At 39.8% G+C, this 24117-nt stretch overlaps 2 protein-coding genes and 1 pseudogene across 2 annotated transcripts; all 3 read left to right on the top strand.

Annotated features, from left to right (window-relative positions):
* The first annotated feature begins 296 nt into the window (after nt 1-296).
* LOC133728247 (L-type lectin-domain containing receptor kinase IX.1-like) lies at nt 297-4667 on the top strand. Its single transcript, XM_062155647.1, has one exon. It carries the CDS (start codon nt 673-675, stop codon nt 2758-2760), a length of 2088 nt encoding a protein of 695 aa, XP_062011631.1. The 5' UTR covers nt 297-672; the 3' UTR covers nt 2761-4667.
* A 3792-nt stretch (nt 4668-8459) lies between these two features.
* Nucleotides 8460-10596, top strand: LOC133732631 (L-type lectin-domain containing receptor kinase IX.1-like; annotated as a pseudogene).
* A 4397-nt stretch (nt 10597-14993) lies between these two features.
* Nucleotides 14994-17189, top strand: LOC133732099 (L-type lectin-domain containing receptor kinase IX.1-like). Its single transcript, XM_062159566.1, has one exon. The coding sequence runs from the start codon at nt 15064-15066 to the stop codon at nt 17158-17160; it is 2097 nt and encodes a 698-aa protein (XP_062015550.1). The 5' UTR covers nt 14994-15063; the 3' UTR covers nt 17161-17189.
* The last annotated feature ends 6928 nt before the right edge of the window (nt 17190-24117 follow it).

Below are 24117 nucleotides of genomic sequence, written 5' to 3'. Positions count from 1 at the left end.
ACAGTTTCCTCACCAACCCCACACCCCACACATTGCGCATTATCACACACTCAAAGCTAGAATCCCCATTTAGTACACAAAATCCACTTGCAATTAATTCAAAAAACAATAAGTGCCCACCTACGAAAATCACTTGATTTTGGCATTAGAATAAAGAGTAGTGATTCATTAAGAAGGCAGGCAATTGGTAATTTTCAAACACTTGTTTACACACTCAAGCTAGGAAAATAATTTTAAGATATGATTTGATTTAGTAAACCATGGTTTACGATCTCGTAACTTTGCTTTTTGGTACTAAATCTTGTTCCCACTCCAAATTAACCCCATCAACTTCATGTGGGAAATGAAATAAACACATAGGTTTGAGATTCAGACTAGATAGTGGCAATGGAACTGAAAGTTGATTTCCTTTTGCAAATCTAGTCATTGGAACTACATCCTCATCCTTTGGTCAATTACTTGGGGCTGTAAAGTCCACAATCTCTATTATTCTTCTTGGCTTCTATCAAAAGTAGGATAAATAAATGATTGAATAACTTTGAAGAGCGTGATGACATTATCTGGATAACATTCAGTTTTCAAGTTCTGCACACTGTTTTGTAGATGACAATTTGATCTGCACCCAACTCTATCAATCACAATCTGTGTCCCCCTCAATCCCAAAAACTAGAAATGATTGTCGTTTCTAACTCTGGGAATATAGGGATTATCACATTCCAATACTACTCATCAAAGCAGCTTCAGTTCCTTCTCCTTCTCTTCTTTCTGCTAACCAATTCTGCAACACCATTGACCTTCAACATCTCTAGTTTTCCGGCCACGGATAACACCATATCTCTAGAGGGCAATGCTAACATCGACGGCCAAGCCCTCCTGCTCACTGAAACAGAATACAGCGCCGGCCGAGCCAGCTACCACCAATCCTTCCTCCTCCGGGAAAACACTACCAGAAAGCTTGCCGACTTCACTACGAGTTTCACATTCGTTATCGACACTCTAGGCAACAACTCCTACTATGCTGACGGCCTCGCCTTCTTCCTAGCGCCAGAGGGATCCTTACTCAACTTCACAGTAGGAAGCGGCATTGGCTTCCCTGTGGATAATCCGCAGGAGAAGCCGTCGTCGAGTCATCAGTACCCTTTTGTGGCTGTGGAGTTCGATATCTTTCGGAATTATGAGACATCTGTACAGGACCCGGCTGGCGATCACGTTGGGATTGATGTCAACTCTGTCAAGTCTTTGATAACCAAGCCCTGGAATGGTAGCGTTGTGGATGCAATGATCAATAATGCTAGTATTAGCTATGATTCTGGATCGAAAAATCTTAGCATTGCCTTCACTAGTTATGTGAATGGTAGTAAAGTGATGAGGTATCTTGCTTACAAGGTGGATCTGGAACAATACTTGCCGGAGAGAGTGATTGTTGGGTTCTGTGCAGCAACGGGTCAGTATTTTGCTTCTTTTAAGATACTCTCATGGAGTTTTAATTCAACTTCATTGCTCGAGCAGAATGCAGCGAAAAACACCTCAATAATTCCTGCAACAAATCCGAGTGTTAAACCAAAGTCAGGAAATGCCAAAATAGGTCTACAGATTGTGTCAAGTGTTGGTGGAAGTCTAATTTTAATTGGTGCCTTGGCTCTGATTTGGTTCCTCTTTAGAAAGAAGACAGAAACCGGAGAAAGTAGTGATGAAGATCCAATTGTACTTGATGACTCTGTTCATAACGAATTCGAGAAGGGAACAGGCCCAAGGAAGTTTTCCTACAATGAATTGGCCCAAGCGACGAATAATTTTGAAAAGGGAGAGAAGCTTGGAGAGGGAGGCTTTGGTGGTGTCTATAGAGGCTTCATTAAAGACTTGAACTCACATATTGCTGTCAAGAAGATTGCCAGAGGCTCTAAACAAGGACTGAAGGAGTATGCAGCAGAAATAAGGATCATCAGTCGGCTTAGACATCGAAATCTGGTACAACTAATAGGTTGGTGTCATGAAAAGAGACTTCTACTTGTGTACGAGTTGATGCCAAATGGCAGCTTGGATTCTCATTTGTTCAAAGACGAAAACTTGTTAATTTGGGAGGTAAGATACAAAATTGCTCAAGGTTTAGCCTCTGGTTTATATTATCTACACGAAGAATGGGAACAATGTGTGCTGCATAGGGATATCAAATCCAGCAATGTTATGTTGGACTCAAATTTCAACGCCAAACTTGGAGATTTCGGGTTAGCTCGACTTGTGGACCACGGAAAACTGTCGCAAACCACCATTGTGGCTGGAACTAGGGGATACATGGCTTTGGAGTATGTTACAACAGGAAAGGCTAGCAAGCAATCAGATGTCTACAGCTTTGGAGTTGTTGCTCTAGAAATAGCATGTGGGAGAAAACCCATCGATCTGAATTTGGAAAACAGTCAAGTTGAAATGGTGGAGTGGGTTTGGGGACTTTATGGTGAAGGGAAAATCATTGAAGCAGCTGATCCAAAGCTCTGTGGAGATTTTGATGAGAAACAAATGGAGTGTTTGATGATGGTTGGGTTGTGGTGTGCTCATCCGGATTACAATATGAGGCCTTCAATGCAACAAGCAATTCAAGTCCTTACCTATGAAGTTGCATGGCCTGTTCTCCCATTAGAGATGCCGATGGCCACCTTTCCACAAAATACTCGCCAAATGTTGTCTACTAACAATACTGGTTCGGAAGGAAGCAAAACTGAGTCCAGCTATTATGGTGGTTATAGCAGCTATTCCTCACAATAGCTACATCTTCTGTAACAAATTCTCATCCATGAATTTAACTTTGGTAAGAATTGTCTTAATCAGCTAGCTAGCAACAGTGAATAGCAAATTCTCAACCATCTTCTGATATTTCTGGAATTTGCTTGATTGTATTATCATCTCTTTACGATTTCTTGGGCGTATTATGCATCCAGAAGTAGATCTATTAACATCTCATTATGTATGGAAAATTCCCAAAACCCACTTGGACATCCCATCAGTGAAGAAGCACAATTCATGGGTAGTATTCAAATGAAGAATTAGCACTTGATCCAAGAGTAAGTCCCATAAACTAGTTGAGTAACGAATACAAACCTATACCCATTTTGCATCATGCATGAAACAGAAACAACAGCAAAATGCGACATGAGATCTATTCATGCATTTTTACGAACACCGAGCGTGCATTATACAACAGCCGTGACAGCAAGGTACCATACTAGCATACCAAAACACAATACCGTAAAATATTTAGTTTCAAAGTTCTATATGTCGATTAATCATAATCATAATGGTTATTAGTATTATTGTTCAATAGCTTGCTCATCATAATCCAATCCTACTATCCCAACTAAAATAGCCAAACTTCTTCCATGCAATGTTAGTACGTAATTGGGATTTTACTTAATTTATAAGAAAGTAATGAATCCATTCAGCATACCTGATGGAAATGTAAACAAGTTTCAATCCCACAGTTAATCTTCCTTTTGTGGCCGGAAATTCCACTTCTTTAACCACGGCGAGTTGACCACGTACCGTGGACATCTTGGACCTCTTTGGCGAGTTAACGCAAAGCAACCAGATTTTTGGGTTTTGGATCTTCGCATGGATTTGAAAAATCCGGATATGTTATATGGCACACCTAGGATTTCCAATTTTCAATTTTCTGTTGTAGACATGGTTAGTAATAAGGGAATTCTATTCATATCTCTTAAATTTATGGGTGCGTCTGGGCTACGCCGGGCGTAGCATACGCCGAAGTGGGGCCGCCTTGCTGGCGTATTCCTCTCCACACAATGTAAGATGAGAAGGGCACAGTAGTAATTAGCCACTTCACTGCCATTATCAGTTCAAAACCAAACCGTTACGGTAAAATCCGAAGGGCTTTCATGACAAATCCCACATGCCAACTTGAATCATATGAATGAATTGTCGCCGAACCCAAAAAGTCAATTCTTTATACTCAGATCAAACCTCTCATCTTCTCTGAAAACCCCATCTTCATCATCCACCACAATCTCAAAAACCCACCTTTCAAATTCAACTATTGATCAACCTCAAGCCCCAAAATGCCCATCACTTGAAGTACCCTTCATTCCCACATGCACAAAAACCCCACCTTCCTTAGCCAACGCCCTCATCCACTACGCCACCACAAACATTACCCCACAGCAAACCTTCAAAGATATATCAGTATCAGCAAGGATCCTAGCAAAGAGGACGCCCTGCAACTTCCTCGTCTTCGGCTTAGGCCTGGATAGCCTCATGTGGGCGACTCTCAACTACGGTGGCTCCACCGTTTTCCTAGAAGGAAGAGTGAGATTGGAAGGAAGTGTTCCTGCGACGACGAGCTTCATTGATGAAATTGAGCGGCGCAGCGGGAGACCCAGCATGAATCATATGAGTGAAGTGAAGACTACGGTTTTCAGATTCTGCTGGTATGCATGTAAAGGGTCCTGAGTTAGTGTCTAAGTTTTTCAAATGGTCAATTTTGGTATGAAATGAACGAACACAGAAAAGCCAAACCGCCACTGTGAGCAATGGTCTCGGCGGTGGCTGTAATCAACTAAAATGGCAACTTTTCCAAAATTAATCGAAATCAAAAACCACGTATAAAAACGTGTACAGCATGAAAAGTAGACCAAGTTCCATTCTTCATGCATTGCAAACCGTCGCGGGGTCCGGATATTGCAGGTGTTGATATCACTTATATTACATGCCGCCAAGCATAAGCAACGACCTCATAGGTAGGCCCCGTGACATGGTTAGTCCCGCCTACGACATGCATCCGGTAGTTCGACACCCGAGTTACCTCGCTATGGTGGAGGTCGGCCGGTACCTCGTAGGGAGGCCACCCTCCCATGATCTTCAAGAGGCTTCAAGAGAAGTAAATATGTGTATTATGTCCCACATCGGAAACATAGAATAGAATGAGACTTCCTTTAGCTATAAAGGGAAGTCCTCCCCTTCTTGGAAGAGGATGGATCCATGATCCCACACTTGTATCATTACAAAGGCTAGTTGGCCTCACTATAGTGAAACCTCTAAGTGGACGTAGCCTTGCCTCAAGGACAAGGTAAACCACTATACATGCTTGTGTCATTTCTCTCTCCCTCTCTACCTTGCCTCACACAGAAACAGCAGGGAAATCGCCGTAAAACACAGAACTCGTCGGCTTCGATTCTCTCTCTACACCCATTCACTGGACCAACCGAGGCTAGAAGCGGAACCGCAGCAAGGAGCTGAATCGATTGAGAACCGTGCGCCGCCGCTTAGTGGCCGTACCCCAGAGTCCCTATCGGGTTACTTACCCGGGTCGGCGAACAAGAAATGGGTCGAGCATCTGGGATGATTGATCCGATCAAGCCCTTTTCTGTTTTCTTCAAATAGATCTAGTCACTATATACATGGAATCAACGGTCTAGATTAGACGGTTATTAGAGTTAATGGTTTAGATCGCACCGCGAATTTTCTTTTATTAAAAATGAATTTACATAATTTTTAAATTTTATAAATTCATAATAATTAGCTCGGATATCCAAAAAATTTCACGAACTCGTCGCATCCAGTAATTTATTATCCAACCTTCAAATTGAATATTTTATATCAAGAATATTTTAAAAAATATTTCTCGTAGGTAAAAAAGTCTAAGAAGTTTCGATAAAAAATTCCATTTACTTTTTTATCTTAAAAAAGTCACATTTATTTTGTTTAATAATTTTGTTTCAGTAACAAATTTTGTAAAAAATTATAATAAACTACACATTACTTGGATTATATTAAAATGCGTAATTATTTTTATAATAAAAAAATATATGCATTTTTATTTCAATAGTCGAGATGGACTTTTTCCATATTAGGCATATTTTTTCATATTTTGTGAAATTCAAAGAAAAAATAAATTTTAAAATCGATAAATTTAAAATTTTCTATGTGCTTATTGAGTAGTAATATGTATTAGGTAAAAATATTAACCCAGTTCATCGTCGTTTCGACATCTCTCAAAGCGGCCAATTCTATAAATGTTTATACTTTCATAAAGAGAGCCGAATCACAATGAGATAAATGTCCCAAAATTTTGGATCACACAAAATTCTTATAGTCTACTAATGTAGTATAGCATGTTTATTAGTTGTAGACTTGTAGGGAAAAGGATACCTTTCAAGATGAACATGGTGAAAGAAAAAGAATTTGACAAAGTTGACCGTTGTATGTGATCAAGGAAGAGAAATATGGCTATGGTAAAAAATTGACATGTTTTCGTCATCGTTTCAGTCTTGATCCGCGTGGTCAACTCTAAATTCTAAATACTCATCAAACTAAAACGCTGATAACCACTCCCTCGCAACTCCTTTTCTCAATCTATCAGCTCTCACACCTCACGGGGACGAGGTGTATCAATCTATGTAAAAGATTCGGGACATTTATTTCTTCGTGATTCGGCTCTTCTTAGAGAAGCATAAACGTATATTAGGTTTACCCCTTTGACCAATATGAAAACGAAGGCCGACTGAGTTAGTTTTTTTACACGGTACCTATTGATACGTGTTAAATACATGGGTAATGTCAAATCTATCAATTTCTAATTTGTACTATTTGGATAAGACAAAATCTTTATATGGCTAGTAGTGTTATATAGAGAAAATTATATTTGTTTCTTGGTTGTAGAGAAAATTTTACCTTCCAAGATGAACAAGGTGAAAGAAATAGAATTTGACAAATTCAACCGTTGGATGTGATCAAGGCTGGTAAATATGGCTAATGGTAAAAAATTGACATGTTTTCGTCATTGTTTCGGTCTCGATCCGCATGGTCAAACCTAAATTCTAAATATTCATAAACCTAAAACGCTTGTAACCATTCCCTCAGAACTTCTTTTTTCGATCTGTCAGTGCTCACACTCTCCTGGGGACAAGGTGTATCAACCTATGTAAAAAATTAGGGACGTTTCTCTTCCCATAATTCGACTCCCCTTAAGGAAGTATAATTGTATACTGTGTTGGCCCCCTTTGACCAATATGAAAACGAAGGCCAAATGAGTTAATTTTTGTTCACCGTACCTATTAATATGAGTTAAATGCATGTGTAATATCAAATCTATCGATTTTTAATTTAGTGTTTGCAAATCACTAGAAATAATACCTATGTGCTTACTAATGTTGTATAACTTGTGTATTGCTTATATAGTGATGTAAACTTTTCAAAAATGACAAATAGGAGGAAATTGATTTTTTTTTAGACCGACCGTTGGATGAGATTATTGAAATATTTTATGTTTATTGTAAAAAAATCAACCAATTTCATAATCGTTTTATATATATAGGCATATGATTGGTATATATACACATCAAAACTCATTTGCCTAGCTACACGCATAGATACATTACATGACTGATGTCAAATGCGCGCGCGCACACACACATTTTGAAATTTACATCTCAAGTCAAGTATGTATTCATTGAGGGATTTTTACAAACAGTTGGAGCTCAACTCATCTCCTCCGAACTTCTAATGAAGCCATAAATCAATTGTAAACCCCATATCAATATCACCTTTAATCAATCTTTGGACATTGCCATCTCGACCTTCATCAATCTACCTTATATTAATTCAATAAGAGAGTTCAAAATGTAGACTAAGACACAATCAGTAAACAGTACAACCCAAAATCTTGAGTTTTCTCTCCATTAAAAGCAAATTTTCAAAGCAATATAGCAAAGTTTCACCCAAAACCCCAAATCCAAACGAAAAAATTAATCTTTAAACACTGCCTCCACAAATTTTCCTACTTTCCGAGATTCATAACCATCATGTTCTTATCTTTCCCAAATTCCCACTCAGTAAAAACCCTAAAAGGTCACAATTTAGAAATTACAAATACAATAGAGCAAAAGATTCATATGTTTCTCAATTTTCCCATAAAAAAGACAAACAGAACAGAATGAAAAAATGACAGACCCCCAGAATTCCTCAACAGTAGAGAATGTGTAGATCGGGCGAATAAAGCTGCCCCAATCCTCTTGCTGTTCGGTTTAGGAGGAAGAGAGGAAAAACTCGGTCTGGGAGGCAGAAGGGAGGAAGGGAGAGGAAAAAACAGGTCAGTGGCAGAGCCATAAAAAAAAAATTAAATGAGGGCAAAATCGTCTTTTTAGCCAAGAATGAACAGTGATGCCGAATGAACAGGTAACTCATTTTTTATATATGTATAATATAATATAATGCCAATGAACAGTTAACTCATCTTTTATATATGTATAATATAATATAATATAATGACTGGGTACAGTTGAGAAAATTCAAAGGTCTTGGAGCATGTCTTGGAGACTTGGAGCATATAATATACCAACGTAACTGGGTCTTGGTTGTTCGCTGCAAAAATAATAAATAAAAATAAGCAAAATTAATTAGTGTAATGGTTAGAAATTTTCTTTTGGTAGAACTATATATCTAATACTTACATAGTTTCTCCCCAAAACAATCAGAAATGGCTGTCAAAAACACATTGCGGTTGTCCCTAAAGCAGTTTCAATTGCTTCTTCTTCTCTTATTACTGTTGCCCTTCTCTGCAACTCCATTGACCTTCAATTTCCCCAGCTTTCCCCTTAATGTTACCGCCAATATATCTATGGAGGGAGATGCTTTGCCCGATGGGTCCCTCCGCCTCACCAAAAGTGCCGTCGACGTTCAAAAGAACCAAAGCGTCGGCCGAGCCACCTACCGCCAACCTTTCCTACTCCGCCAAAACTCCACTAGAAAACTCGCTGATTTTACCTCAAGTTTCACATTCGTCATTGACTCCGGCGGCTCCACCAGGTACGGTGATGGGCTGGCCTTCTTCCTAGCGCCGGCCGGGTCCTTACTAAACAACAAATTAGGAGTAGGTAGCCGTCTTGGCCTCCCTTTCAACATTACCCTTGCAAGCTATTCCATGACGAGTACTGAATACCCATTTGTGGCGGTCGAGTTTGATATCTTCCCTTCTCAGAAAGAATCGAGGGATGGGCCTATAAACTACACCCATGCGGGCATCGACATCAACTCCCTCACGTCTTATGTTACCGAGCCATGGGATGGTGGTATCAGGGAAGGAAAAGAAAATAATGCCACAATTAGTTACAACTCCACCTCGAAAAATCTCAGTGTTGCCTTCACTACGATTCAAAATGTAGATGGAGACGAAGTCCAGTTGATCAAAAGCATGTATTTCTTGGTTGATCTGCTTCAATACTTGCCCGATAGGGTCATAGTTGGGTTCTCTGCTTCAACTGGTGCCTTAATTGCTCGGCATAAGATCGTCTCATGGAATTTTACTTCAACTCCTCTGGTTGATGATAATGCACCATCGACCACAAGGTCCAACAACGATAGAGTCAGACTAGCGGTTGGATTGGGTGTTGGTGGATGTCTTACCTTGGTTGGTGTGCTGGCTTTCGTTTGGTTCATCTTCTCCAGGAGGAGGAGGGAGAAAGATGGGGAAAGTAGTGATGATGATACCAGGGTACTTAATGATTTGATTCCTGAAGAATTCGAAAAGGGGACAGGCCCTAGGAAGTTTTCGTACAATGAATTGGCCCTTGCAACTAATAATTTTGTACAGGAAGAAAAGCTTGGGGAGGGAGGGTTTGGTGGAGTTTACAAAGGGTTCATCAAAGATATGAACTCGTATGTAGCTGTTAAGAAGATATCAAGGGGGTCTAAACAAGGGCTGAAGGAGTATGCAGCAGAAGTGAGTATCATTAGTCGGCTGAGGCATCGGAATCTGGTGCAACTCGTAGGTTGGTGCCACGAAAAGAAACTCCTACTTGTCTACGAATTCATGCCCAACGGTAGCTTGGATTCTCACTTGTTCAAAGAAAAGAGCCTGTTAACTTGGGAGGTAAGATACAAAATTGCACATGGATTGGCCTCGGGATTGCTCTATCTACACCAAGGATGGGAACAATGTGTGCTGCACAGAGATATCAAATCCAGCAATGTTATGTTGGATTCCAATTTTAACACAAAACTTGGAGATTTTGGGTTAGCCAAACTTGTAGACCATGGAAAGCTCTCGCAAACAACAATTGTGGCTGGAACCATGGGCTACATGGCTATGGAATATGTTACAACGGGAAAGGCTAGCAAGGAATCAGATGTCTTTAGTTTTGGAGTTGTTGCTTTGGAAATAGCTTGTGGGAGAAAACCCGTTGATTCGAGGTATGAAGAAAAGCAAATCAATTTGGTGGAGTGGGTTTGGGAGCTCTATGGAGAAGGGAAAATTATCGAAGCAGCAGACCCAAAATTGTGCGGGGATTTTGATAAGAAGCAAATGGAGTGCTTAATGATGGTTGGGCTATGGTGTGCTCATCCAGATCACAACTCTAGGCCATTGATACAACAAGCAATCCAAGTGCTTAACTTCGAAGTTCCATTGCCCAATCTCCCATTGGCGATGCCAATGGCCTTTGCACTTCCATTAACACTCTCGTTGTCGTATAGTGGTGTCACTACTGGAGGTCAAAGTGAGTCTTCAGGAACCATAACTCCTCACAGCTAACCTCATCTTCTACCCCAAATTCTAATCCATTAGCAACTATTCAGTAAGCTATTTGATAATCTGTATTAAGCTTCCCTATTCTTTCAAAAGTTTTGTACCTTGTTTATTGTCCTGTGATGATATATTTCAGAACTTGTTCTTGGAATTCCTGAAGAATCATTGTACTTATCATTTTTTTTTTTTTATATTTCTTTATCTTTCTAGCAAGTTTGTACTCAACTTCTGCGCGCGTCCCTATAATATTTGTCATCGAACCCCGGAATTTGGTCGTTCAGCAGAATACAGTCTTGGTATGGAAGACGCCAATCCTTCATTTGTCGAGTGCGATCGATCTACTACGTACCAATAGTCGAATCTGGCCTTTGTACCGGTTGCTTCTATCGACTTGTAATATTTTCATATACACAGTTTCGGTTACTCCCTTTCCCTTAACCAAAACAAATATAACCTACGGATTATTTTCTAGGGATGGGCAAAAGAGACCAAAAATTTTAAAAATTGGTTAAAGTTGGTCGGTTCGGCCTGATTCGGTCCAAATTGGATTGATCTATGATATATCTTTATTGGAAATTTCAAGACTATGAAATCATTGAAACGAGACCGAAAACTCGAGAAACTGACCCGAAAAATTTCGGTTTAGAAAAACACGATTTGAGACTGACCCAAAAAATTTCCGTCGAGTCCAGTTTCAACACTAACTAAGCTCGACCCTTTGCCCAACCCTATTATTTTCCTTAAAACTCAAGTACATTGGACATGACAAAAGTTCATATATCCAGCCTTACATGACACCAGCCAAATTGACAAAGTCGTGTTGTTGCATTGTTTCATCATATATAAGAGAAGATGATTTATCACGATTAGTTTAAAATAATAATAATAATAACAAAAACAAATTGCAACACAATTAGATGATGACCGGGTCTCTGAGACCAGATCCATTATAAAATTATGGAAACCACAATTCTGCACGGAGGTATGAACATGAATTTCATGGAAACCAGATCTGTCGATTATAAAATTATAATACATGTTGACTAAAAAAATAATCTATGTGGAAAATAGTCAAAATACATAGTGTAACAAGAATACTCATTATTAAACACAAATTTTGGTCCAAAATGTCCAGCATGGGGTTAGATAGTGTACCACACTACCACTTGATTAGCAGTAGCTAGGTAATCGTCAAAGTACTTATTGATAGTGAATATGGGTACCCGAAACCCACTTGTCCATTGTGATGACATGGTTTGACCGAAGATGGGACAATTAGTTAACATAAATCAAAAATAAAGGGAAGATAAAATGACAATCAAACTTTATATAATTTATATACATAAAAAAAAAAACCCGTCTCTCTACTGGTGTTCATCCCTGATCTATTGAGGATCTAGTCCTCGATAGGGCTGCACACGGATTTGGTTGGATCGGTTTTGACACCAAACCGTCTCTATGCCAAAGTGAGCGGTTTAGGCATTTTGGAAAACCGGTCATAGAAAAAAATAAGCTCAATCCAATCCAATTAAAGATGGTTTGGTTTGGTCGGTTAGGCGGTTTTCACCTATATAATATTAACATGCTATTTATGAAAAAATTCATAGTAAAAATTCCAATCTCAAGAATTGAAATTATGTTAAATTATCTAAATTTAAAATTCAATAATTAAAATCTAAAAATATAGTCCAAAACTAAAACCTAAATTAGATTCAAAGTGATTCACTTATTTAACGACTTATCCATCAATACTAGCTTAATATGATAGTATTAAAGGTCAAAGAATGAGAGATTGAGAGATCAGAGATGTGATATGAAATGATCAAAAAAATTGTAGCGATTATATATTAAGGTTTTAGGCCTTTGGGCCTTGAATTCAATATGATAGTATATCATTTGAGAATAAAATTATAACTGGACATTTAGAACTTACTTAAAACAAACTGGGTAAATGAATATATATTTATTATGTGTGTGTGTGTATATATATATATAACTTTTTCTCTTATATTTCAAACATATCGGTTGGTTCAGGTTCCACGGTTTAAGTACAAAATAAACCAAACTAACCCAATTCATAAATGGTTTGGTTCGGTATTGAACCGATTTTCAATTTTTAAAGTTAAAAAACCTTAACCAAACCATATTTATCGGTCGGTTTTGACCGATTTGGCCGGTTTGTACCATGTTTTGCACACCCCTAGTTCTCGATGTATTAGACGCTCAACATCAATCCTTAGGGCGCTCGTCACAATTTTAGTTGTTTCTACTTCCTTTCTTCAGGGCTCGCTCTGTGGAACCATGGTTTCAACATTAGGCTTGTCTGACCTTCGATGGCAGTGTTGTAGCTCTGCCAGTATTGATCGAGACTTCAGACAGCGATTTTGCAATCCTTTTGCTTCTGTCAGTGGCGGCGGTTTTGCTTGGTAGGTTCTGGTTTTGGTGGATTTTCGTGGTGAGTTCACGAGACATGTGGAAGATCTGGGTTTGTGACCTAGATATTAACAATCTTAAACTATGCTTTGCTAGAAATTGGTGGTGTCTCGGCCGCGGGGAGTGTAGTCTCCGTTCGCATTCAAGGGTAAGGAGGAGGAGATTGGGCCTTGGTTCTGAGGTGGTGGGCTACCTAATTGCAAGCTCAAGGCAGTAGAGTGTTGACTTGGGCTTATTGCCTTTTGTGACTTTTTAGATGTTACATTTGTAGCAGGCTCTTTGCAATTTACTATTATTTTCGTACATCAATAGGTCTCGAGGTAAACTTACTTGTTCAATTGCTTTGAGTCATGTACCATTCACTAGGTTACGATATTCTCTTGTTAGTCGCTTGTTTAGAATAAGTGAGCTCATTTTGTTTGCAATGAGGGTTACCTGTCAATTTGTTGGGCGACTTGTACCATATATGATTCTAGTATAAGACAACAAACTTCTGGCTATGGATAAGTAATCAAATTATCTATTCTTTAAAAAAAAAATAATGAGGAAGATAAATGACCAAAATTTATTAACAATAAATCGTTGTGGGAAACCCACTCTAATACCGTGATAAAATAATCTAGATTTTTTAACCAAATAACAATAAAAGAGGCAAAAATCCTTAAATGAACTCTATTACAAGGTTTCCATTTTCCAATGCCGGATAATATTGCATATTCTCACAACTTTGAGTTAGAAGTAAGTTTTCTATAACTCATGTATAGTACTGTAATCCTACTTATAACTTTTTCTTCTACATCAATGAAATTATTTTCATTGTGATAACTTAAAATAAAAAATGTACATATATCTAATCATATATGACACCTATGAAGAGACATAGTTGTTGTTTCCTTGCAGAGAGAATCTTAGGTACGGCAGACATGTCACGTGGTTGGTATGCTCAGCCAATCAGGCCCATGCGGGGGGGTCGTGGGGAGGTGTTTTATGTATTTCATTTTAATAAAACATGGGTAGTTTCGGAACACAATTAAGAGATAAAAAAATATATGATTGGCTGGATGTACCAACCACGTGGCACGCCTACCCTATTCAAGACTTTTTCTTTCTTGCATTGCTTCACCATAAGACAAATATTAATGATGATCAATTAAGAGAAAATAATTGACATAAGGCGGGTGATCCCAAATAATTGTTGAGAATGTTCCCAAATAGTCCTCATGAGTCATGAGGACAGAACATTAATTTTTTTTTTTTTTTCATATCTCACCTTATATATGTGACATCTCTTCTATGTCACATGTAATTAAGTCAAAATATATATTCATTAAATTATATGGCTATGCCACATTAACTCATCTAGGTAGGATCTTACGTAATATTATTTTTCTACAAATTTCTCATTTTTTATTACTTTTTTAATTTCTTTTATGCGCGTACTCCTTTTGTGCATTTTCTGCTCTTTTCTGCTGTTTCAACGCCTTGTAGGTGCGCCTTCAACCCCTCGCAGCCTAAACACGAAAACTGACGCAATAAAACTGGAAAATTACTCTTTACACGCCTCAAGACGCACCTCTTTTAATACATTGATTGCTCATCCTTCTTTGATTCGATTTCAGGTACTTCTTAATCTGCTTCAACCAAAATATGAAGATGACGAACATTAGAGATGAAGAAGAGGAGGATATATGTTAGCCAATTTACCCTCCTTGTGTTTCTACCGAGTTGACCACTAAATGTTTTTCCATCCTTCTGACGCTAACAGCAAATTTCCCAAAACGGCGATGTGGACGGCTTGATTTCCACAACGCCAGATCAACGGCAACAGACCCAGGTGGCTGTGGACAGCAGAAGTTTCCCTATATTTAATCGTTGAGCAATATTGAAATACATACCTTGAGGGCTTGACTTTGAGTCCTAATTAGTTGCTTGAAAGTTTCTCCCGCGCACCCCGCTCTCATCAATTATATATTACTCTTGGAGACTTGGAAGTTGAAACATAAACGGGTCTTGGTTGTTCGCTAAAAAAATAATAAATAAAAATAAGCAAGTACGACTATATATCTAATATCCTCGTACATTTCTCCCCAAAACAATCAGAAATGGCGGTCAAAAACACATTCCGATTGTCCCTAAAGCAGTTTCAATTGCTTCTTCTTCTCTTATTACTGTGGCCCTTCTCTGCAACTCCATTGACCTTCAATTTCCCCAGCTTTCCCCTTAATGTTACCGCCAATATATCTATGGAGGGAGATGCTTTGCCCGATGGGTCCCTCCGCCTCACCAAAAGTGCCGTCGACGTTCAAAAGAACCAAAGCGTCGGCCGAGCCACCTATCACCAACCCTTCCTCCTCCGCCAAAACTCCACCGGAAAACTCGCTGATTTTACATCAAGTTTCACGTTCGCCATTAACTCCGGCGGCAGCCCCAAATTCGGTGATGGGCTGGCCTTCTTCTTAGCGCCGGCGGGGTCCTTACTGAACCCCACATTAGGAGCAGGTAGAAGTCTTGGCCTCCCTGTCAACACTACGCTGGAAAACTATACCATGTGGACTACTGAATACCCGTTTGTGGCGGTCGAGTTTGATATCTTCCCCAATATTGTCGTTGATTTGGGTGTAAATTACACTCATGCGGGCATCGACATCAACTCCGTCAGGTCTAAAGTTACAGAACCATGGAATGGTGGTATTATGGCAGGAGATGAAAATAATGCCACAATTAGTTACAACTCCACCTCGAAAAATCTCGGTGTTGCCTTCACTACATTTGAAAACGGAGTCCAGGTGATCAAAAATTTCTCTCTCTCAGCTGATCTGCTCCAATACTTGCCCGATACGGTCATCGTTGGGTTCTCGGCCGCAACAGGTAGTTGGACTGCTCTGCATAAGATCAATTCTTGGAGCTTTGATTCAACTTCATTGGTAGATGAAAACAGCACATCAATTCCTCCTGACCCAACGGTCAAACCCAACTCAGGAAATGCCAATGTTGGGCTAGTAGTTGGGTTAGTTGTTGGGGGAGGTGTTATCTTGGCTGGTGTGTTGGGTTTGCTTTGGTTCATCTTCTGCAGGAAGAGGAAGGAAACAGCTGGGGAAAGTAGTGATGATGACACTAGGATACTTCATGATTTGATCCCTGAAGAATTCGAAAAGGGGACAGGCCCTAGGAAGTTTTCGTACAATGAATTGGCCCTTGCAACTAGTAATTTTGAACAGCGAGAAAAGCTTGGGGAGGGAGGGTTTGGTGGAGTTTACAAGGGCTTCATCAAAGATATGAACACGTACGTAGCTGTTAAGAAGATATCAAGGGGGTCTAAACAAGGGCTGAAGGAGTATGCAGCAGAAGTGAGTATCATTAGTCGGCTGAGGCATCGGAATCTGGTGCAACTCATCGGTTGGTGCCACGAAAAGAAACTCCTACTTGTCTACGAATTCATGCCCAACGGTAGCTTGGATTCTCATTTGTTGAAAGAAAAAAGTTTGTTAACTTGGGATGTAAGATACAAAATTGCACATGGATTGGCCTCGGGATTGCTCTATCTACACCAAGGATGGGAGCAATGTGTGCTGCACAGGGATATCAAATCCAGCAATGTTATGTTGGATTCCAATTTTAACGCGAAACTTGGAGATTTTGGGTTAGCCAAACTTGTAGACCATGGAAAACTATCAAAAACAACAATTGTGGCCGGAACCATGGGCTACATGGCTACGGAATATGTTACAACGGGAAAGGCTAGCCAAGAAACAGATGTCTATAGTTTCGGAGTTGTTGCTTTGGAAATAGCTTGTGGGAGAAAACCAATTGATCACAGGTATGAAGAAAAGCAAAGCAATATGGTCGAGTGGGTTTGGGAACTCTATGGAGAAGGGAAAATCATTGAAGCAGCCGACCCGAGATTGTGCGGGGAATTTGATGAGAAGCAAATGGAGTGCTTAATGATGGTTGGGTTATGGTGTGCTCATCCGGATTACAACTGTAGGCCTTTGATACAACAAGCAATCCAAGTGCTTAACTTCGAAATTCCATTGCCCAATCTCCCATTGACAATGCCGGTGGCCTTTGCTCTTCCATCATCACTGTCGAAGTCGTATAGTGGTGACTCTATTGAGGTCGAAGTGAGTCTTCAGGATACTACCATTAACTCCTCACAGTTCACCTCATCTTCTATCACAGATTCCAATCCATCAGGATAGTAAGCGGATTTAGTATTGAGCTTATCTAGCTAGTTTGATATATTACGCTTTCCTATTCTTTGTACGTTGTAGAGAATTTGAAAAATTGTATATCTTGTATTCATCTCACCATGAGGTTTATATAGGGTTACATCATGTATACAAAAGGCAATACATAATAGCTATACTAATCAATCGCACATTACAAGTATGTCAATCGCATACATTACGAGTCTGTCAATCGCATACATTACGAGTATGTCAATCGCACACATTACAAATCTGTCAATCGCATACATTAAGCAATACATATTGCATGAATAGTCATTATCATTTACAACACTCCCCCTTGGATATTCCATGTCAATAGTATTGCCTCTGTTATGCTCTTCTAAGTTGCCTCGTCAAAAACCTTGCCAAGTAATAAAAACCCTGTGGGAAAAAACAACCTTGGTCGAAGGAGAAAAAGAGCACAACGCGCGTGAATGTGGAGTAGTCGACATCCTTCAACAATCCCCCTTGTGCCGCTCAAACTTGGTGATGACGCTTTGATTGTTGCCTCATTAAAAACCTTGCCAGGTAACAAAAACCCAGTGGGACAAAAATAACCCTGGTCGAAGGACAAAAAGAGCATAACACGTCCTTCACTCTTCGAGATCGAACATGTAGACATCATGCCTCCCCCTGATGTCAACATCTCCCCCTGATTGCTACAATCATGGGAGTTCGGATAACTTTCTCAATCCGAGGCTCTTCACATGTTTCTCGAAGGTGGATTTTGGTAACGACTTAGTAAATAAGTCCGCTACATTATCCTCATATCGGATTTGATTCATGTCAATCTTTAGAAGTGATCAATGTTGTTGCTGATTGTAAAAGAACTTAGGCGATATATGTTTGGTGTTGTTGCCCTTGATGAAACCTAATTTCATTTGCTCAATACAAGCTGCATTATCTTCATAAATGCAAGTAGGTTCATCTGTGGTAGACTTCAAACCACAAGTTCCTCGAATATGTCTAATCACAGACCTTAGCCATATGCATTCTCGCACGGCTTCATGTAGAGCAATAATCTCTGCATGATTTGAGGAAGTAGCAACAAGGGTCTGTTTTGTAGACCTCCAAGATATCGCAGTGCTTCCCATGGTAAAGACATAATCCGTTTGGGAGCGACCTTTGTGAGGGTCAGAGAGATACCCTGCATCAGCAAAACCCATCAAGACATCGTTGTCATTTTGATGGAGGGGAGGAGGAGTAGGACGCCGGCCACCATAGATAGTGGCGTCGACGGCAACATTACGGAAATTGGCGTTTTTCCTTATGGGGTCCGATCCCAAATTCCCGTCATTTCTTTTCTCTCTGTAGGGATAGAACAAGCCCATATCTATCGTACATTTTAAGTAACGAAAGATTGCCTTTATACCAGTCCAATGGCGTTGCATTGGCGCGAGGCTATATCTAGCCAACAAGTTCATAACAATTGAGGTGTCCGGTCTTGTATTGTGCGTGCTAAGTACAATAATGCGCCTATTGTACATAAGTAATCACTTCTGCTATTAACATGTCTTCGTCATCATCCCTGGGACGAAACGGATCCCTTTTAGGGCCAAGACTACGGACGACCATGGGAGTGCATTTTTGACTTTATCAAAATGCCAAGCATTTATTGACACGGTATACAAGTTCTAAATCTAGACAAAACCGTGTTCTCCCAAGGTCCTTCATCTCAAACTCGGATTTCAGGTGTTCAGCGGTTTCCCTTAACTCTTAAGGTTTCCAATTATGTTTATCAACATAAACCGCGACAATTGCAAATCCGAAACTTGTCATGGAAACGCGTGGGCATAGTTCATCATATCCCTTCCCAATCAAGTAGTCACTTTAGTGAGCGTTTCAACCTCGTTGCAAACGCGCTCCGTGGTCTAGAGCCACTTGACTTGGGTAAATGAAGTTCACAAGAACCTTCATTATATTATGTATCTAGATCCCCATAAAGATACGTAGTGACCACATTCGTAAGCTGCATGTTCAGTTATTTGGAAACTACCAAACTGACAAGGTAGTGGAGTGCAATGACATCCATTACGAGAGAATATGTCTTCTCGTAGTAGATTCCAGGGCGTTTTGTGAGAAGCCTTGCGCCATAAGGCGAGATTATCATCTCTTTTTCTCATCACGCTATCTAACGAAGACCTATTAATGTCAACAGGTTTTATGTTAGAGGTGTTGGCATCTCAGGCCCGAAATCCTTCCTCTTCGTTAGTGAATCCAATTCAACATGGATCACATCTTTCCATTTAGGCCAATTTCTCTACGTTGGCATTCTTCAACGGAGTAAGGTTCGATGTCATTGGTCTCAACAATTCCACGTCCTCATGTACACTAGTGTAGTTCGTAGAGATCTCTATATTCTCAGGAATTGGTTCTAACATTGAGGCGTCCCCCAACGATGTCTCTTGGACATAACCACAATCCAAAATATTCTCATGAGACGGATTTTGAGTATCAATGATCAATGGATCAAGTTGTGCCAAATTCGCTCTCTTCTTAGGGCGAGAATCCATCGAACCTATGGGTCTCCTACGCTCTCTAGCGGAACCCATGGCCTATGACGCCATTATGCCACCTTGTGGCGTCACCATACCACCATCCATGGTGGTGGTGCCGTACCCATCTTCTCTGGGTGGCACCATGTCCTCTTGTGGGGACATCAATCCTTGCAGGCATGTTTGCAGCAGGTATATGTGATCTCATCACTTTTAGGGGATCAAGATGAGACATATTGGGGACAGACCACGACAATTCCTGTCGTTTCTGTTGAACGTTGACGTTCTAATCTCCCCCTAACGACGGGAAGACTGTCTCATCAAAGTGACAATCCGCAAATCCAGCGGAAAAAAAAAGATATCGCATATCAAGGGTTCTACATAGCGGACTTATAGTTGGAGACTCATGTCCAACACAAATATATATATATATATATATATATATATATATATATATATATATATATATATATATATATATATATATATGCATTCGTTGCAATGACTCATGTTGATGCGCTGTGACGGCACAATTGGCACATAAACCGCACACTCAAATATGCATAAGTATGAGATATTAGACTCGAACCCAGTCACTCGCTGTAACGCAAATAAAAGTTGAGTGGCTGCTATGAGTCGCGTAGACGAATTAGCATAGCTGCATGCGATATTGCATAACCCAAGCGGAAATATTGGTGCGCATTACCAAAGTCCGGGCTACCATCGTAGTCTTTTAATGGTGGCTTTTCCGCGAGACCAATTGGGTGTGTACATGGGAATATGATACTTGATATCAATACCCAATGATATGCAATAGTCATCAAAAATTTTTGATGTAAACTCTCTAGCATTATCAAGTCAAATTGACTGAAGGGGATGATCTGGGTTGTGAGCCCGTAGCCATATGTTATGTGCTAGGAGTGTTGTATAAGCAACATTACGAGTGGATAATGGCACAACACGTGACCAGCGTGTTTGCGTATCAACCAACACCATAAAACATCTATACGGTCCGCAAGTTGGTTGATCCAATCCACAGAATTCCCTTAGATTCTTTGTAAGAATGGAATTATTTCCTTAGTGTCCTTTGCATAGGATGGTCTCGATCCTAATTTTGCTAAAGAGCAGGCTTTGCAAAACGAAATATGGGCTTTAGAAGCAACCAAATAAGAATTTGGTTGAGCCACGAAGTCACAATTGACTTTAGAAGTAGAAAAATGAGTCAAAGAGGAGTCCATGGCGTCAAAGCCATGTTGTTGCCGTAGGGGGTAGACGACACCTGCCCTAAGTGGCCGGTCATGCACTGTCTTGGCGCCGTGAGGCGTATGTGCTTCTCCTCGAACCGATTTTTGGTTCTTACTTCTCTTCGTTTTGAAGAATGGATGTCCGTGTGAAGTCTTTAATAGACGGATCATCATATCACGACCTGGGTGTCCCAAACGGTCATGTCAAAGCCTATATGTGTCAGAATCCCATAAATCATTTCTCATGACATGGCTGGATTCAATGACTCGAATAGTGGTTGCATACAACCCACTAGAGCGACACATAAGTTTCTAATACTCGTTTATGCCCGTAGTCATTAGAGGTGATGCAAATGAACTCTTGTCCATTCTCACAATGTGTTTCCACATGAAAACCATTGGCTCTTATATCTTTCAAATAAAGTTCGAATTAAGATATGTCCAAGACATTAAGTAAAAGAATCGACACTTTATTAATAGCCAATGATTACATCAAAGTTTCTTAACCAAAGTCTAATCCAAAAATAAAAGTCAGACTTAGACAGATTGTAGTCACTCAATCCGTTTGGTAACTCCAATCAAATATGACCAGGGAAGTAGAGAGAGATGTCGGTGGAGCGAGGCTCTCTTAAGTACCACTAATCTCAATTACTTTCCTAGACATCATACTTCATTGGATGCGCCACTTGAGAAAGAGTTAATACAAAATTGTCATTTATTAATTAAGGCATAATTGCCATTACATAATTCTTGGAAAAATAAAAGACTATTTAATCAAAATCTGCGGCATCAACATGGTTGTTTTCCTCGCCAGATTTGAAGTCTGTAATGATAAGATTGACGTCATTGTCATTTCCATCATCTCCTTCAGCTGCGAGATGAGCCTCATGCTCTCTCATATCTTTATACACTTGTATTGTGCAGCTTTGTTTTTCCACTCGCATTCTAGTGCTTAAACCAATGCTTTAAAGATCCACATCTATAGCATTACCTCACCCATTAATTGAGATGCACCTTGTGCATTTGGACATCCTCCATGGACGTTGGTGGCGACACCACCACTACCGGCGACGCCTGTTTTTCCTCTCCCACGTTGGCCAATGTTGCCACGTGTCCGCTTATCAATCTCGCGGTTTTTCTTCCTTTGTAGGGCGGTTGTATGAACCCACACGTCCATTTCGTTGGCCTCTAACTTTTTAGGGTTCCGCTCCTTGCGCCCTTCTTTAGGTGCGCTATTATAATTCGCCTCGTGAACGCTCTTAGTTCCAACGGGCCTTTGAATTATAGTTTTTCACGAGTATGTTGTTAGCTTTCTCAGTAACTGACATAAGTTGATGAAACCTCTTAATCCATCTAGCATTGCACACAAGCCTATTGCTTGGCAATTATTAACGCTGAGACGGGGAAGGTTGAGAGGATTTTTCTCAATTAATCTTTAGTCTATGAGCTCTTCTCCACATAATCTCATTAGTAGTGAGGTGATTCTTGACGTCATTCACCCATCGGTGATAACAAATGTCATTTGAATCTGGTTTAGTGAAGTCAAGTTTTTGCACGTTTGCATTCGACATTCAAAGACAAAGGAGAATAGATTAGTTTCCGAGTAAAAACTTCCACGACAACTAATATAAGATTTCCGAGCCTTAATGCTACCAAGAAATCGATTTCCAAGAATATTTGGATTAGACTAAACAATGATGTTTAATATGGTCACAATTTGATGCTTGCGGACGCTCTTAGTCCGAGCATTATGAACACTCTTAGTTCATACGAACACTCTTAGTTCGTTAAGCGTGAATCCCCATAATTCTGCTTTATTAAATACTCAAAATCCTGTTCATATATTCCAAAATTGTGCAAAAACTAAAAGGAATTTAAAATACAAGAAAGCAGCAACCTTAATTACAAAACTTACGTGTTGAAATTCGGAGCAGATTCTCTTCTGAACATCTTTCACTTTGATTGTTGTACCGGTCTCAAAATAACTCCGATAAGGCTGAAATTGGGAGGTCAGATGGAAGAGACAGAGACGAACAACTCTGATGAAGAAAGGATTTTCATTTGAGGTTCCGAACTAGATGTTTCGGAGCCTGAAAGCAGACGGACGTGCACAGGAAAGGAGAAGGATGCAGTCGGTGTGCTTTGGTGCTGCAGGGGCAGCAGGGATACGTGCGCAGGGGCGCGTAGGTTCTGCAGGGGCAGGTGCGCAGGTGAGGCTAGCGTGGGCTAGGAGCTGCGGCAGTGAGGCTCGAAGGTGGCAGTGGCAGGTTTTGAAGAATTTTCTGGTTTGGTTTTTTTCTTGTGGTTAGGGCTCGTGCTGATAACGTGTTGTAGAGAATTTGAAAAATTGTATATCTTGTATTCATCTCACCATGAGGTTTATATAGGGTTACATCATGTATACAAAAGGCAATACATAATAGCTATACTAATCAATCGCACATTACAAGTATGTCAATCGCATACATTACGAGTCTGTCAATCGCATACATTAAGCAATTAATACCTATTGCATGAATAGACATTATCATTTACAACATTCTTTTATTTTTTTTCTTTAAATGAAGGCAGAGCCAATATATTGTTCAAAAGTCAGAATGGCTATCACATGTCATTCTATTGCTATCTAGACAGACAAGAAGATGTGTCAGTACCCACAGTGATACATAGAACTAGGTCACTCATTTGACATTAAATACAATGAAATAGCATGAGTCCTCCATCAGTACTACTACTCCGGAAGATTTGCTAGAAGCACGAAAATGTGGTAGCTCCCTAAAAAACTTAGGGAATTATTGAAATTGAACTAAATTACCAACCTAACGAAGTGGTGTTAGCTCAGCGGTTGGAGCACCCACTATCTAGGATCTAGGTCCTGGGTTCGAGTCACTATGGGAGTAGGAGTGAAATCCTTTGATCATCTTTAATAATAAAAAATAAAAATAAAAAAAAACTAAATTACTAACCTAGAGTTGCCTAAAAAAAGGGAAATAAAAGAAAACAAATGGTTTCCATTACAAGTTCTCTTGTTATACACCCTATAAGCTCTACTATTCAATGAATAACCAAGAAAGACTCTTTTGTCACTTTTAGCATCAAATTTGGCAAGATATTCTCTATCCTTATAGAAGTAACAGGAGCTACCAAACACTCTCAAATGGCTCACATTTGGTTTCTTTCCTTTCCAA

This window comes from Rosa rugosa, chromosome 2, assembly GCF_958449725.1.
Source record: "Rosa rugosa chromosome 2, drRosRugo1.1, whole genome shotgun sequence".
Taxonomy (NCBI): domain Eukaryota; kingdom Viridiplantae; phylum Streptophyta; class Magnoliopsida; order Rosales; family Rosaceae; genus Rosa; species Rosa rugosa.
Note: the sequence above shows the minus strand (reverse complement) of the source record. Positions and strands in the feature narration are given on the sequence as shown.